Genomic DNA, 14,577 nt, shown 5'->3' on the forward strand with positions numbered 1-14,577 from the left:
ACACAGAAACACACACTGACACACAAATACACACACGCCGCACGAATGCATGCACGCACACACACATAAATAACAAGATTCTCTCTCTCTCTCTCTCTCTCTCTCTCTCTCTCTCTCTCTCTCTCTCTCTCTCTCTCTCTCTCTCTCTCTCTCTCTCTCTCTCTCTCTCTCTCTCTGTCGTGTATCTCTCTCAGTCTCAAACACACACACACACGCACACACACACACACACACACACACACACACACACACGGCACACACACCCAAGTCACACCGGCACACACACACACACACTGGCACACCGCACTCATTCACACACAAACATAGGCCCTACACACAAACTCACGCACACGCACATACACATTCTCTCTCTCTCTCAGTCTCTCTCTCTTTCCCTCTCTCTCTCTCTCTCTCTCTCTCTCTCTCTCTCTAGATTAATGTCTGATAAAGGTGTTATGATGCATAAAGTGATGTCAGGATATGCACCGGAGACATTACGTGATAATTTTATTTTGAACTATAACAGACTAAAAATCATAACACCGACTCCACGTATTGACCTTTTCAAATCAAGCCTTCTTTATTCAGGTGCGGTCCTATGGAACTCACTGCCTATTTTTCTTAAGCATAAAACAAACACAGACAGCTTCATAAAAAATTATATGTCGCACATAATGCAACTAAACATGCGCTGAATGGTTCATCAATTCATTTAAAATGTATGTGCATGTTAAACAAAATTATAATAATATGCAGATCTAAATTAAGTTATGTTAAAAATTGACACTTGGAAATTGTACTTAAAATGCAGCATGACAATTTATTTTTTAAATTTGTATCTGTATATACAGTTATAATGTATTAAGTTTGATGTGATAATTCTTTGATTATATTGTTTTCTGTTCTTGTTGACCCTATATTAGGGCGAGGGCTGGATGTAAAAAAGCAATATTCTTGCTTATCTATTACCCTCGATAATAAAGATTTTGTCTTGTCTTGTCTTGTCTCTCTCACTCTCTCTCTCTCTTACACAGAAACACACATACACAAACACACACACGCACGAATGCATGCACGCACTCACACATAAATAACCACATTCTCTCTCTCTCTCTCTCTCTCTCTCTCTCTCTCTCTCTCTCTCTCTCTCTCTCTCTCTCTCTCAATCTCTCTCTCTCTCTCTCTCAAACACACACACACACACACAGGCACAGGCACACACACACACACACACACACACACACACACACACACACCCCAACTACACTTGTCACACACACACTCACTCACACGCACTCACTCACTCACTCTCTCACACAAACTTCATACACACAAAACACACACCCATACGCACATATAGACAGACGGAGATACACACCTTTACAAACAAACACACATACACACACACTGACATACACTTACGCACACGCACATACACAAACCCACCTCTCTCTCTCTCTGTCTCTCTTACAAACACACACACACACACATTTACATACGCACGCATGCCACGCACGCATGCACGCACACACACACACACACACACAGGCTCACACATACACACACAAATCTCAGTACACACAACTGAAACACACACTGACTCATCACTGTGTACGCACATAGACAGACGGACATCAGTACACACCTTTACAAACAAACACACATACACACTCATACACACACAAACATACACACAAACTCATGCACACACACACACTCTCTCTCTCTCTCTCTCTCTTCCTTACAACTTCAGACACACACACTGACACCTGACACACATTGGCACCGTACGCACGCCGCACTCATGCACGCACGCACACACACACAGGCTCACACACACACACACACACACACATACACATAACACAACAGTAACACGCTCCGCGTTTCGTTTTGTTTACAGTAAGCCTACTGCCAGTACTGGTACTCGCCATGCTTCTTCAGCACTTTCAAAATGGCGCCCCGAACGCTCACGGAAATTGCCGGAACATACCGAAGAGGCGCTTGTCCCTTCTGTCTAATATAAGTTCTGTGCTGGGACCTACTGAGACTTTGTTTCTGCTCGGAATTCTGAAGAAAGACAACGTATATTTTTGTGCGTGTGTTTTCTGGACGCCTGGTGTGACATGTTTGGTCACAGGCTGAAATCCTTTGGGATGTGAGGAATTCTTTTGCTGGTAGGTTAATACAATTTTTTTGTTGTATCAATCAATCAATCAATATGAAGCTTATATAGCGCGTATTCCGTGGGTACAGTTCTAAGCGCTTGTCGAAGAGTTGTCAACACAGGACTAACAAAGAAACTAACATCTTCAGACGGACACGAACCCTATCACACACTAGCAAACCCTGGTAAACAAACAACTGTTTAACAACAATGTACACATCAATAGCTAGGTCCAAACAAAATAATATTAAGCACAAAGAAAACACCTCTCACAGAGCACAGCACAAGAATGTCTTTTGGGGCACAACACATCACGTCGAGCATGAAAGTCGCAGCCAGCTACGGGAAGAACTGAGTCTTCAACCTATTCTTGAACGCGTCAAGAGAGGGGCTCTGGCGAAGCTCAAGCGGCAGGGAGTTCCAGACGGAGGGGCCCGCGGAGGGAAATGCACGCTGACCAGCAGATGCGAGTTTCGAGCGAGGGATGTGGAGGCGGAGAGGGTCAGCAGCAGAACAAAGGGGACGGTCGGAGGGCTGGGTGTACAGGTCCAGGGAGGATTGAAGGTACTCGGGAGCAGAGTCGTTGAGACACTTGTAGACCAGAGTGGACAGTTTGTAGGAGATTCGGGTGTTGACAGGGAGCCAGTGCAAGGAGCGAAGTAGGGGGGTGATGTGGTCTCGCTTCGTCTTCCTCAACGTCAGCCTGGCAGCAGCGTTCTGGACTCGTTGTAGGCCATGAATGGATGAGGCGGGGAGGCCAGCCAGAAGGGAGTTGCAGTAGTCCAGACGACTGAAGATGAGGGAGACAACCAGCTTGACACAGGCGTCGTGGGTGAGGTAGCGACGGATGGAGGCGATGCGTCGTAGGTGGAAAAAGCAGGTCTTGATGATGAAGGAGATGTGTGTCTGCATGGAGAGAGTGGAGTCGAGAAAGACGCCAAGGCTCTTAACAGCAGGGGAGAATGGAACAGTCGCGTCATCCAGCTGGAGGTCGGTCACAGTGAGGGAAGCAATCTTCTGTCGTGTTCCAACGAGAAGGGCCTCCGTCTTCTCACTGTTCAGCTTCAGCTTGTTCTCAGTCATCCAGTTCTTGATGTCAGTGAAACAACTGGAGATGGATCCAAGGAGATCGTCAACGTCCTCCGGCTTGGCGCTGTTCTGGAGCTGCGTGTCATCGGCAAAGGAGTTGTAGTTCAGGCCGTGGCGTTCGATGACCAGGGAGAGGGGTTGGGTGTACAGGGTGAAAAGGACAGGGCCGAGGACAGATCCTTGTGGGACGCCGAAGCGGACAGGGACAGGCTGAGAAGAGAACGAATCAGTGGTGACAGTCTGAGAGCGGTTCTGGAGGTAGTTCCTAAACCAAGAGAGGGCGGTGTCGTGAATGCCGAACGTGGAACTGAGGCGATCGACGAGTAGCTGGTGGTCGATCGTGTCGAAGGCCGCGGAAAGGTCCAGCAGCACAAGGGCAGAGACGAGACCGCTATCTGTTGCGTTCAGGAGGTCCGTGGTGATTCGCAGGAGCGCCGTCTCGGTGCTGTGGTGAGGGCGGTACGCTGACTGGTACACTGGCATCAGCGAGTTCCGAGACAGGTGGGCGCTCAACTGCTCCAGGATGATACGCTCCAGAAGCTTGGAGAGGAAGGGCAGGTTGGACACAGGACGGTAGTTCTTCAACTCGTTGACGTCAAGGCCGGGCTTCTTGATGAGTGGGCGGACAACGGCAGACTTGAAGCAGTCGGGAACGACGCCTGTGGCCAGGGATATGTTGATGATATCTGTGATAGACGGCAGGAGCTTGTCCAGACACTTGGTGAAGAGGAAGCCTGGCAGGGGATCTAGCTCGCAGGTCTTGATGGCCGTCTTGGTGATGAGTCGCTTGACGTGGTTTTGAGTGACAGGCTGAAAGCACGTGAGGGGGGAGCCGGAGAAGGAAGGGGAGGGTGGGGACGGGACGAAGGGCTGCTGATCGAGTGTTTTCCGAAGCTTGTCAATCTTGTCCTTGAAGAACTCCGAGAATAACTCCGGGATATCCTGTGGTGGGTGAGCAGTGGGTAAGGGGGCAGCGGGGGAGGAGCCCAGGAGAGAGGACATGATGGAGAACAGCTCCCTGGATGATGAGGCGTTGACGATGCAGTCGTGGAAGTGCTCGATCTTGGCAGCAGTGATGGCTTGCGTGACTCGAAGCACCGCATCCCTGAGAATCTGCTTATGAACCTCCAGGCCAGAGTGTCGCCATGCACGCTCCGCTCGCCGTCTCTCGATCTTGGCGGCTGTGATGTCCTCAGAGAACCAGGGAGCCGGCTGTCGCTCAGAGACTGCGCATAGAGATGGCGGGGCGTGTTTGTCGAGGAGCTGGCGCAGAGTCAAGCTGAAGAAATGGGCGGGGTCAGTGGACCGGTCTCGCTGGGCAAGCAGCAGGGCAGCTTCGTCTCCAAAAGCATCTGTCTCAATGTCTCGTAGCTTGCGACGTGTGACCATCTTCCGCTTCTGTGCTGGCTTGGTGATGTTGACGAGGAAGTTGATGGCGGTGTGGTCGGAGACAAGATGGTCGTTGGCGACGAGGCTGGAGACCAGATTGTCCGAGGGTCGAGTGACAATCCAATCCAGGATGTGGCCACGGGAGTGGGAGGGAAAAGGAACGACCTGGTCCACACTGTAGCTGTCCAACAGCGCACGGGCCCGCTTGGTGTCAGCGTTGGCAGGGCAGTCCCAGTGGATGTTAAAGTCACCGAGGACGATGGCGCTATGGGACGTCACGTTGTAGTGGTCGAGGGCTTGGGAGAACTCGTCGAAGAAAGTAGAGTCCTTCAGCTTGTTCTTGGTGTTAGGGGGAGGGCGATATATACACAGGAAGGTGAGGGTGGTGGTGGTGGCGACCGTCATCTCCACAGCTTCGAAGGTGGTGTGGGGGAAGGGGAGGCTGTCCGAGAAGGACGCTGCAGCATGCATGTGGTCCTTGTAGACGACGGCGATGCCTCCACCACGCCCAGCCGGGCGGGGGAAGGAGACTGTCTTGTACCCTGCGGGGGTCAGCTGCTTGATCTTGGGGTCATCACCAGGTCGCAGCCACGTCTCGGTGATGAACAGGGCGTCTAACTTGTTTTCTATAATGTAGTCTGCTATCAGATCTGCTTTGCCTTCTGGATTTACTGACTGGGAGTTGAGGAGGCAGAGGTGTAGGGTGTTTTTGGAATGAGTGGGTGGGTGCTGATTTTGGGTGGGCGGGTGCTGGGGAGGGGTTGTGGGAGAAAGGGGAGGGGTGGGGAGGTGAGGGAGAGGGGTGATGGGAGGATGGGGAGGGGTGGTGAGAGAATGGGGAGGGGTGGTGGGAGAATAGGGAGGGATAGAAGGAAGCAGAGAAAGGGTGGGGGGATGCTGGGGAGGGGTAGTGGTACATTGGGTGGGGGTGGTGGGCGTGAGAGAAGTGGAGGTAGGAGAAGGGTTGAGGGCAGCAAGTTGCTGTGCGGTTCGAAGACGCTGCGAGCGGCCGGCGCGACAGCCCCTTACGGTTGGTGGTCTCTGCAGGATTCCCAGCTCCTTGAGATGGAGGTATAGAGGCCGTGGCAGGCGCAGTCTAGCAGCGTCGGTGGGACGGTAGTTGAGGGGGGAACCTATCGCCATAGTGAGAGAGGGGAGTGGAAAAAGAGAGAGAGAGAGAGAGAGAGAGAGAGAGGTAGAGAGAGAGAGAGAGAGAAAGAGAGCTCACGCAATTTATGACACCTAAGAATGTACTCTGAGGGTACATCTCGGGAGACAATCCCCTACCTATTGTATAAGCGGGCAGAACAGTGGGAAAAGGGCCAACTCACTCTGTGACTCATCGCACGCCGGCGCTGGTCAGTGTAGCTACAGCTGACTGAACAACAACAATAGTCTAGCAGGCTACCAACTATGACGCCTGGGCAGAACAAAGGCCACTGTACACACTAAGGTACACGCTAACGCATAAGGCAGACTACGTTTACAGAAAGAGAAACACTCTAACCTAACAAAATAATAACAACAGTCTAAGCAAACTAGCAGCAAAAAGACTAACACACTAAGTTCACTATAATTTACGACAGGCTACGGTCTAGGATGACACGGGAAGTCCGAAAGCGCCTCAACCACAACACAACACAGACGGATGAGATACACACTAACACTGAGATCAAATGCAGTAAAACAACCCACAAAACGTTGACAAGGACAACAGAATAAAACCACAAGCTCTCGTTGACAAACACCAACGAACGAAAACAAGACAAAACAGCAAGTAGAGAGCAACGAAAACAAGGGAAACAAAACAGAACAAAAGCACTTAGCTGATTCACGACCGGGAAGGAAAGATGGCCGCTCTAACACGTGGACAGACGATCACACAAATTCACACCAATAGCACTCACAAATTCACTTATTCCGACAAGACAGGTTCACAATTAGCTTCAATACACTCTTATACTCCACTCTGCAAACATACAACACAAGAATCCTTGGAAATCAACACGAAAATTATCCAATTATCGAGACAGGTAATGCAGCTGTAGTCAGCGCAAGGACAGACAACTCAAATGGGTAAGCAGTGAGAGGAAGAGTATGCTGCTTGGGGAAGGATTTATTTGAATGTTTATGAAGACTGTTTTATGAGTTGAATGTTTGGGAAAACTTTTGTTTAATAATAATAATAATAATAATAAGAACATTTATATAGCGCTAAATCAAAAACTTTCGTTAAAAAGGCTTGCTCTAAGCGCTTGACATCTAAACTAAAACGTCATTCACACTCTTTACAATGATGTACAAGAACTTCATGTCACACTCTTTCATTTAGTATAGCACCATTCACACAGTTGTTATTCTGTACAAGACAATAAGTTAGTCTAACATTTAGAATGTTCATAAGATGAAAACAAGAGAAAACCAGACTGATTAAAACAACTGCTTAGTGCTAACAAAGCATGAATCTTAATGATAACGTAATACATGTTTAACTGTTAAGACCATAAAAAACCTATATGCTAAAATAACTTCGAACTTTTAAGAACTTCTTATAAGATACACAGCACATCTAGATAAACATCAGAATGATAAAACAAAAGGCAACTCGTTAAAACTATTAAATGCATCAATGTCTAAAACACGAAAGACTCAAATATAAGATACACAATTCTCTAGAATTGTTTATTAAAACTGAAACCGACCTGCCCAAAGTAAACCATACCCACCCCCTCCCTACCCACCCCCAACCCTCCTCCTACACTAAATACTAATTATTTCTACTCTTAACTTCCCAACTACACGTTATCCATAAACTATGCACAGGAACATGTGTGTCAGCATTATGTGGCACCGACATGACTTGTGCATATCTAGCTTACAGCTAAGGGTTAAAGTTAAAGGACTACTGCAGTGAAAAATTATATTTATAATAATTTAAAACAAAAGACAAAAATAACAAGCTGAATAGAGATGGAACCGTTACAGAACAGGATGGCAAAATGTTGCGACTTTAGGAGTTGTGTTTCTGGAAGAGGTGAGTTTTGAGTGCTCGCTTGAATGACCGTACTGACTGAGAGTGGCGAATGTGAGAGGGGAGAGAGTTCCATTGAGTAGATGCGCAAAATGCAAAAGTGCGTTGTCCATATGCTTTTGATTTTGTGTGTGGGATGACTAGGGTGCGGCTATCAGAAGAGGAGCGGAGTTGTCTAGCAGGAGTGTATACAGTGAGAAGTTCAGAGAAATAAGCAGGAGACGAGGCAGAGAAGAAGTGAAAGCAGAGAGTGGACAGTTTGGATTGGATTGGATAAGATTTACAGTCCAGTGAGGTTACCCTCATGGAAATTCGGGCTGCTTTCTCCCCGGGGAAAGCGAGCTGCCATACATACGGCGCTACCCATATTTTTTTTTCCTGCATGCGTGTATTCATGTTTCCTGAGACTTAATGCCGTGTGAGATGGATTTTTTTTTGCTTTATTCCAAGTCCCACGGGTATTTGATGGACATTTTTATCTATGCCTATACAATTTTGCCAGGAAAGACCCTTTTGTCAATCGTGGGATCTTTAACGTGCACACCCCAATGTAGTGTACACGAAGGGACCTCGGTTTTTCGTCTCATCCGAAAGACTAGCACTTGAACCCACCACCTAGGTTAGGAAAGGGGGGAGAAAATTGCGGCCTGACCCAGGCCTGAACACGCAACCTCTCGCTTCCGAGCGCAAGTGCGTTACCACTCGGCCACCCAGTTTGTATTCAATGCGGGCTTGGATGGGTAACCAGTGGAGTGTGCGGCGAAGTGGTGTGACATGATCTTTTTTTCGTGCTTTGAGGATCAGGCGTGCTGCAGAATTTTGAACTTTCTGTAGTTTGTGCAGGAGGTAGAGTGGACAGCCAGAGAGAAGAGAGTTACAGTAGTCAAGTTTAGAAAGAACAAGAGAGCAGACTAGAGTGTTTGTAGTTTGAACGGACAGAGTATGGCGGATGGTTGCGATCTTGCGGAGTTCAAAGTATGCGGACCTACAGATGTTGGAGATGTGCTTGTTGAGTGTCATGTCTGAGGAGATGGTGAAGCCGAGGTTTCTAGCTGAAGAAGAGAAAGAGATGTCGGTATTGCCTACTTGGACAGACGAAGGTTGAGAATTTGGGAACTTAGTGGACTTTTTCATGCACAGAAATGCCTCTGTCTTATCATCATTTAGTTTTAACTTATTTTCTACCATCCATGACTTAACATCTAAGATACAGGTCTGAATGGTCTGGATGGCGGCATGTGTCTCAGCGGGGGAACTAGGCTTATACAACTGGGTATCATCAGCAAAAGACTGGTTTGAAACGGAATGATTTTGAATGAGGGCAGACAAGGGTTTGGTATACATAATGAAGAGGACGGGGCCAAGTACAGAGCCTTGAGGAACACCGAAAACAAGGGGGGCTGGGGCTGATCTCTGGCCATCGACAAGCACAGCCTGAGTTCTATCCGTAAGGTAGGACCGATCAAACCATGCCAGCGCTGGACCAGAGATGCCATACAAGGTCTGGAGCCTGCTCAGCAGCGTGACATGATCTATTGTGTCAAACGCTGCCGAGAGGTCCAGTAGGGTGAGCACAGACACATCACCACCATCCAGAGCAGACAGAATGTCGTTGGTCACCTTGAGCAGGGCAGTCTCAGTACAGTGAGAAGGACGGTATGCTGCCTGAGAATGCGAGATCAGATCATGAGTGTTCAAATACACTAACAGCTGCTTTAAAACTACTTTCTCAATAATCTTTGACAAAAATGAAAGGTTAGAAACAGGGCGGTAGTTCTTTAAGACATTTACATCGAGATTGGATTTCTTAAGGAGCGGTTTCACAAGTGCAGTTTTGAACAATGATGGAAAAACACCAGACAACAGGCTATCATTTACAATCTGGGTGAGAACAGGCAACAGAAGATCAAGGTTTTCAACAAGTAATGGTGTGGGCAATGCATCAAGTGGACAAGTTGTAGGTTTGGATTTCAAAATAATCTCTCTAATGTCCTTCTCACTGAATTGTTTATTGAATGCTTTAGAAAACCGTTTGAGAGAACGGTATTGTAGGTATGTTATTTGATAGGAATGATGTGTTTGGTTGTTTAAAGAGTTAGTTTGTGGTAGTTGAAATTATTGAGTTGTTTACGTATGCTTACGGCATGCATTCTGTGGTTTGCAGGATGGCGGAGTGTGCGACGGGGTTCTTTTTAGAGGGGTGTAGTTAGATTCAGTTAGTTCTTTTTTAGATGGGGTTCTCGTAAACTGGTTCTCGTAGATTAGTTTTCGTAGACTGGTTCTCGTAGATTAGTTTTTGTAGACTGGTTCTCGTAGACTGGTTTTCGTGGACTGGGTTCTGTAGACTAGTTTTTGTTAGAGGGGCTCAGTGAGTTTTTGTAGATTTGGTTTTTTTTAAGAATTGTTTTTAGGTTGTTTTTTTAGATTTCGTTTGTTTTAGATTAGAGTTTCATTGTGTTTTTTTGGGTTAAAGTGGAGAGTGAGGATTTAGAGTAGAGTTTTAGAGTGTAGTTTGGAGGAAGGATTTAGTGTGTTTTAAAGTGTAGCTTTAGAGTGAGAATTTAGAATATAGTTTTAGAGTGAAGAATTGAGAGCGTTGTTTTTGGAGTTGTTTAGTCCTGTTGTAATACATTGGAAGTTTTGTATTTGAAAGTAAACCCCCGTTATCCCACACATTCCCCTTTTCATCTTATGGAATAAAAGAACCTGGTAATATAACTTGTGTCAGTTGCTTTGAGTGTTTGTGCTCGGCGAGAAAGGGTAAAGTAAATTGGCACTCGGTTACACAAGGTAAGCTTACCAAACGTTACATAGCGAATCATGATAGTGCGTAAACAGCAAACAGTACAATCAAAGAGAGAATCGAGTCTGGAATGAAACGCGATACAGATCTAGCATTCAAAAACTGTCTTTCAAGTTCAAGGAAGTTGTTGCAAGGTAAGACTTACTAAATTGTACAGACAAAACCATGACAGTGCATGTTTTGAATCTGAGGAAAAAATCGTGATCATTTTGACTTTGAGAACACATTCATTCCGTTTCCTTATATCTGCATGTTCAAGTAAATGATGGACAGTTTTTTTCGGGCAGAGTAAACTTAACTTGAGACTCTACTGCAAGTCTTGAAATTCACATAAATCGAACCACGAACAATTAAAGACATCCAAACATTACAGGCACTTTAGATCAACTCATTTCACTAGAGGTGACTGCCTAGCACTGTGTTTGACATCCGTGTCTGCTGAAATAAAAAGAAATTAAAACAGTAGGTGACACGTTATCAGAGTGGGAGACACTAGATCTGTCTCTGTACTTACCGGGAAACGGCTGCCAGATCGACACTGCGCTTTCGACAGCTCTTCCTCGCGTGGACATTGGAAAAACGCTGTGCAGATCAAATTGTAGGAAATCTCCCTTTGGTAGCTTCTTTATTTACTTTTCTGGAGCTTAGAAACCGAACAACATGAAGTCGTCTTCCCCGAATCGGCGAATGCAGAAGTGAGAACTGGAGAAGTGAATCTATACCACAATCCTTTGCGCGACCCCTGACCTGGTCTTGACACCTGACCTGGTCTATACATGCCACACACGACAGAAACCAGTCAACTGCTTGTACCCCTTCAAAACCCCCCACCACCCGTTTTCTTTGGATACACGCTTTAACTACACACATGCCGACACAATGTTGATCATTGCTTCAATATTTTGAAGAGGGTGCTTGAAAAATAACCAGGTGAAATGAGTATTTCGGTGTTTAGTCAAATGTTAAAGTTTCTACCACAGACATACACACGCACACACACACACACACACAGACACACACACACACACGCACAGACACACGCACAGACAGACAAAGTTACGATCGCATAGGCTACACTTACGTGAGCCAATAAACTGATGATGAAAAACTACTAAGCTACTAGTGTATATCAAATCACGCCATATATACCAAGACACCAACAACCAAGTGCCATACTGACGTACATGCATATGATTTGTCGAAGCATGCAGGCGGGCACTCAGCTGCAACGTGATATGGGGTCAAGCAAAACGACCCCACTGGCTTTCGTCTTTTTATTTAGCCCCTGACGACGGTTCAGTGTAGCTTAATTAGTGCGCGTGCACACTCATTAACGCGCGCACACGCACACACACACACACACAAACACACACACACCAAATTTAAATCACCACTGGGCATAGAAGCTATTGTTTAGAGTGCTGGTGTGTGTATAGGCATTCGTACACACATGCACTGCTGGAACATTACAGTAACGGTAGGAAAAAGAAGAATAAATTTCTTCGTGTCGGTATTTCATTGAAATAGCTTGTGCAATAGTCATGTAAGCTACTTCCCCGTCGTCAAATGAAAAGAGCTGCATCTTACACGCACCAGTCAACTCATTCACCCACCTCGCTAGACATAAATCCAGGCTCACTTCTTTCATACTTTTAAATCTTCGAACTGTATTGACTGTGTCTTGATAAAAAAAAAATGTTGTTTCGTGTTTTAACAATGTTTGTCTCACAAGCTGTCAATTTATTATTAAGATTTTCAAAGTTATAACGAGGCGTCCGATTCACACCTATACGTTTACGCGAAATAAATTCTGTGAACAATCTATATAGAGGGCATCAAGGGTGTTCTCTAATGGTAAGTGTTTAAACGAAAGGATGTGTGTACGGCTTGTAAAAGCCTGGCGGTGTCCGTGGCCAGAAACTGAAGAGTTTACTGGAGGCGGGGTGGGCCTTTAAACTACCCTCGTGCCCGCACGGCATGGCTAAATCTCAAGGACGCTCGACTCATGTTACCTGTGCCGTAACTGCCAACTTCACAAATGACAAAATGAAGAAAAGGCCGGGGGTGTCACAGGCTACTTAAACCTAGCCGATAGTTGTTTTTTGTCTGTTGTTTATTTGGGTATTTTTGAGGGGGAGTAAATTTACAACTCGCGATTCCTGTCTGGGTTTTGCGACGGGCTAGACTTGCAAGAAACTGCTGCATGATACTTTCTACCTCAGTACCGTAACATCTTTTGGTTCTGTCTGTCGGGGATAGTTTGAAGCAAGGTTCTCACGCAAAGTTTTTTGTTTTTGTTTACCGGATTTGAATAATACACCTTTGCATAGTGACGGGGAAGGCTGGTTATCTTTAGTCAGTTATTGTCACTTTTTTGTGTCAACTTTAGGTATTTAATTGTTAGCTAATTCGCACTTATGCGCGTACGCTTGTGTGTGTGTGTGTGTGTGTGTGTGTGTGTGTGTGTGTGTGTGTGTGTGTGTGTGTGTGTGTGCGTGTGCGTTAATTTGTGTGTGTGTGTGTCTGTGTGCGTGTGTCTGTGCGTACGTGCGCACGTGTGTATGTCTGTGTGTGTGAGTGCGTGCGCGCGTAAGCTATGTTTGTGTGTGTGTGTGTATGTGTGTGTGTGTGTGTGTGGTTGTGTGTTAGTGAGTGCGTGTGTGTAATGTACGTATGTGTAACTTGTGTGGGTGCGCGTATGTGTATGCGTACGTGTGTCAGTGTGTGCGCCTGTGTGTGTATGTGCATGTGTGTGTGTGTGTGTGTGTGTGTGTGTGTATGTGGGTGTGTGTGTGTGTGTGTTTGTATGCGTGTGGTTGTGTGGTTGTGAGTGCGTGTGTGTAACGTGTGTGGGTGCGCGTATGTGTATGCGTGTGTCAGTGTGTGTGTGTATGTGTGTGTGTGTGTGTGTGTGTTTGTGAGTGCGTGTGTGTAATGTGTGTGGGTGCGCGTTTGTGTATGTGGGTGTCAGTGTGTGCGCGCGTTTGTGTGTGTGTGTGTGTGTGTATGTGTGTGTGTGTGTGTGTGTGTGTGTGTGTGTGTACTGTGTGTGTGCGCGTATGTTGATGGTATGTGTGTGTTTGTATATGTGTGTGTGTGTGTGTGTGTGTGTGTGTGTGTGTGTGTGTGTGTGTGTGTGTGTGTGAACGTGTGCGCCTGTGTGTGAGTATGCAAGTGTCCTAATTTGCCGTTTGTGCACACTTTTCAGATGCCGTCACGTAGAGAGTTTGGGCTTCCGGCCAGTGCAGCTATCGGAACTAACTCCTAATACGGTAAGAGCAGCCGCGGTTTGGCTGGAGCTAACCAATCAGTAAGCGCGATGAGAAGAATCTGCGCAAAATCTTGGCCGAGTCACGGCCGAATGGATCTACCTCGGTACTATAAAATCTGTTGGTTCTATCTGTCGGGGGCAATTTGCAGCAAGGTAATCACGCTAAGTTTCTGCCGGGTTTGGATAATACAACTTTACATCAGACTGGTAAGGCTGCTTATATCTCGTCAGTTGTTGTCACTTTTTGTGAAATCTCGTCCAACCATTCTTTGTATCATTCATACTTTTGCATTTCGCAATGCTGAAGCAAGCGGTTGGAGTGTTTGTGTATAGCTAATTATAGTGTGAGCATTTATTTTAGTTGATGGTTTTAATTCCTTTTAGATGAGTGTGTCGGGTGTGCAAATCCTAACCTTTGCAATAAAATATTGTGCATTCTGTATTCTGTGAACAAAGGTGCAAACATTTATGACCGTCAATTCAGTTTGTTATATCTGTGGTTTGCTTGCTTCCAAAATAGGATTTTTGTTTGTTTGTTTGTTTGTTTGCTTACCGCCCAGCTGACCACGAAGGGCCATATCAGGGCGGTGCTGCTTTGACATATAACGTGCGCCACACACAAGACAGAAGTCGCAGCACAGGCTTCATGTCTCACCCAGTCACATTATTCTGACACCGGACCAACCAGTCCTAGCACTAACCCCATAATGCCAGACGCCAGGCGGAGCAGCCACTAGATTGCCAATTTTAAAGTCTTATGTATGACCCGGCCGGGGTTCGAACCCACGACCTCCCGATCACGGGGCGGACGCCTTACCACTGGGCCA

The 14,577-nt window shown here is 46.4% G+C and overlaps 2 protein-coding genes across 6 annotated transcripts in view; one reads left to right on the top strand and one right to left on the bottom strand.

Moving 5' to 3' along the window:
* The window catches only part of LOC138961227 (uncharacterized), a 14,476-nt gene extending 8,688 nt beyond the window's left edge, over window positions 1-5,788 (bottom strand). Inside the window, exon 1 of the mRNA XM_070332827.1 lies at window positions 4,116-5,788. Within this exon, the coding sequence (XP_070188928.1) occupies window positions 4,116-5,788 (1,673 nt within the window). The remainder of the gene's footprint in view (window positions 1-4,115) is intronic.
* Window positions 2,049-14,577, top strand: part of LOC138962560 (uncharacterized) — a 33,397-nt gene continuing 20,868 nt past the window's right edge. The window contains exons 1-2 of one of the 5 annotated variants that reach the window (XM_070334416.1): window positions 2,049-2,177; window positions 13,688-13,751. Coding sequence is in view for 1 of the 5 variants with exons in the window: in XM_070334415.1 (XP_070190516.1) it covers window positions 13,799-13,957 (159 nt within the window). In the remaining 4 variants the exon portion in view is untranslated. Of the gene's footprint in view, window positions 2,178-13,687; window positions 13,752-13,780; window positions 13,958-14,577 lie in introns of those variants that run through there. The other 4 variants (XR_011454549.1, XM_070334415.1, XR_011454550.1 and 1 more) reach the window with 4 other exon arrangements.

The sequence above is a fragment of the Littorina saxatilis genome, linkage group LG3, assembly GCF_037325665.1.
Source record: "Littorina saxatilis isolate snail1 linkage group LG3, US_GU_Lsax_2.0, whole genome shotgun sequence".
NCBI classification, from domain to species: Eukaryota; Metazoa; Mollusca; class Gastropoda; order Littorinimorpha; family Littorinidae; genus Littorina; species Littorina saxatilis.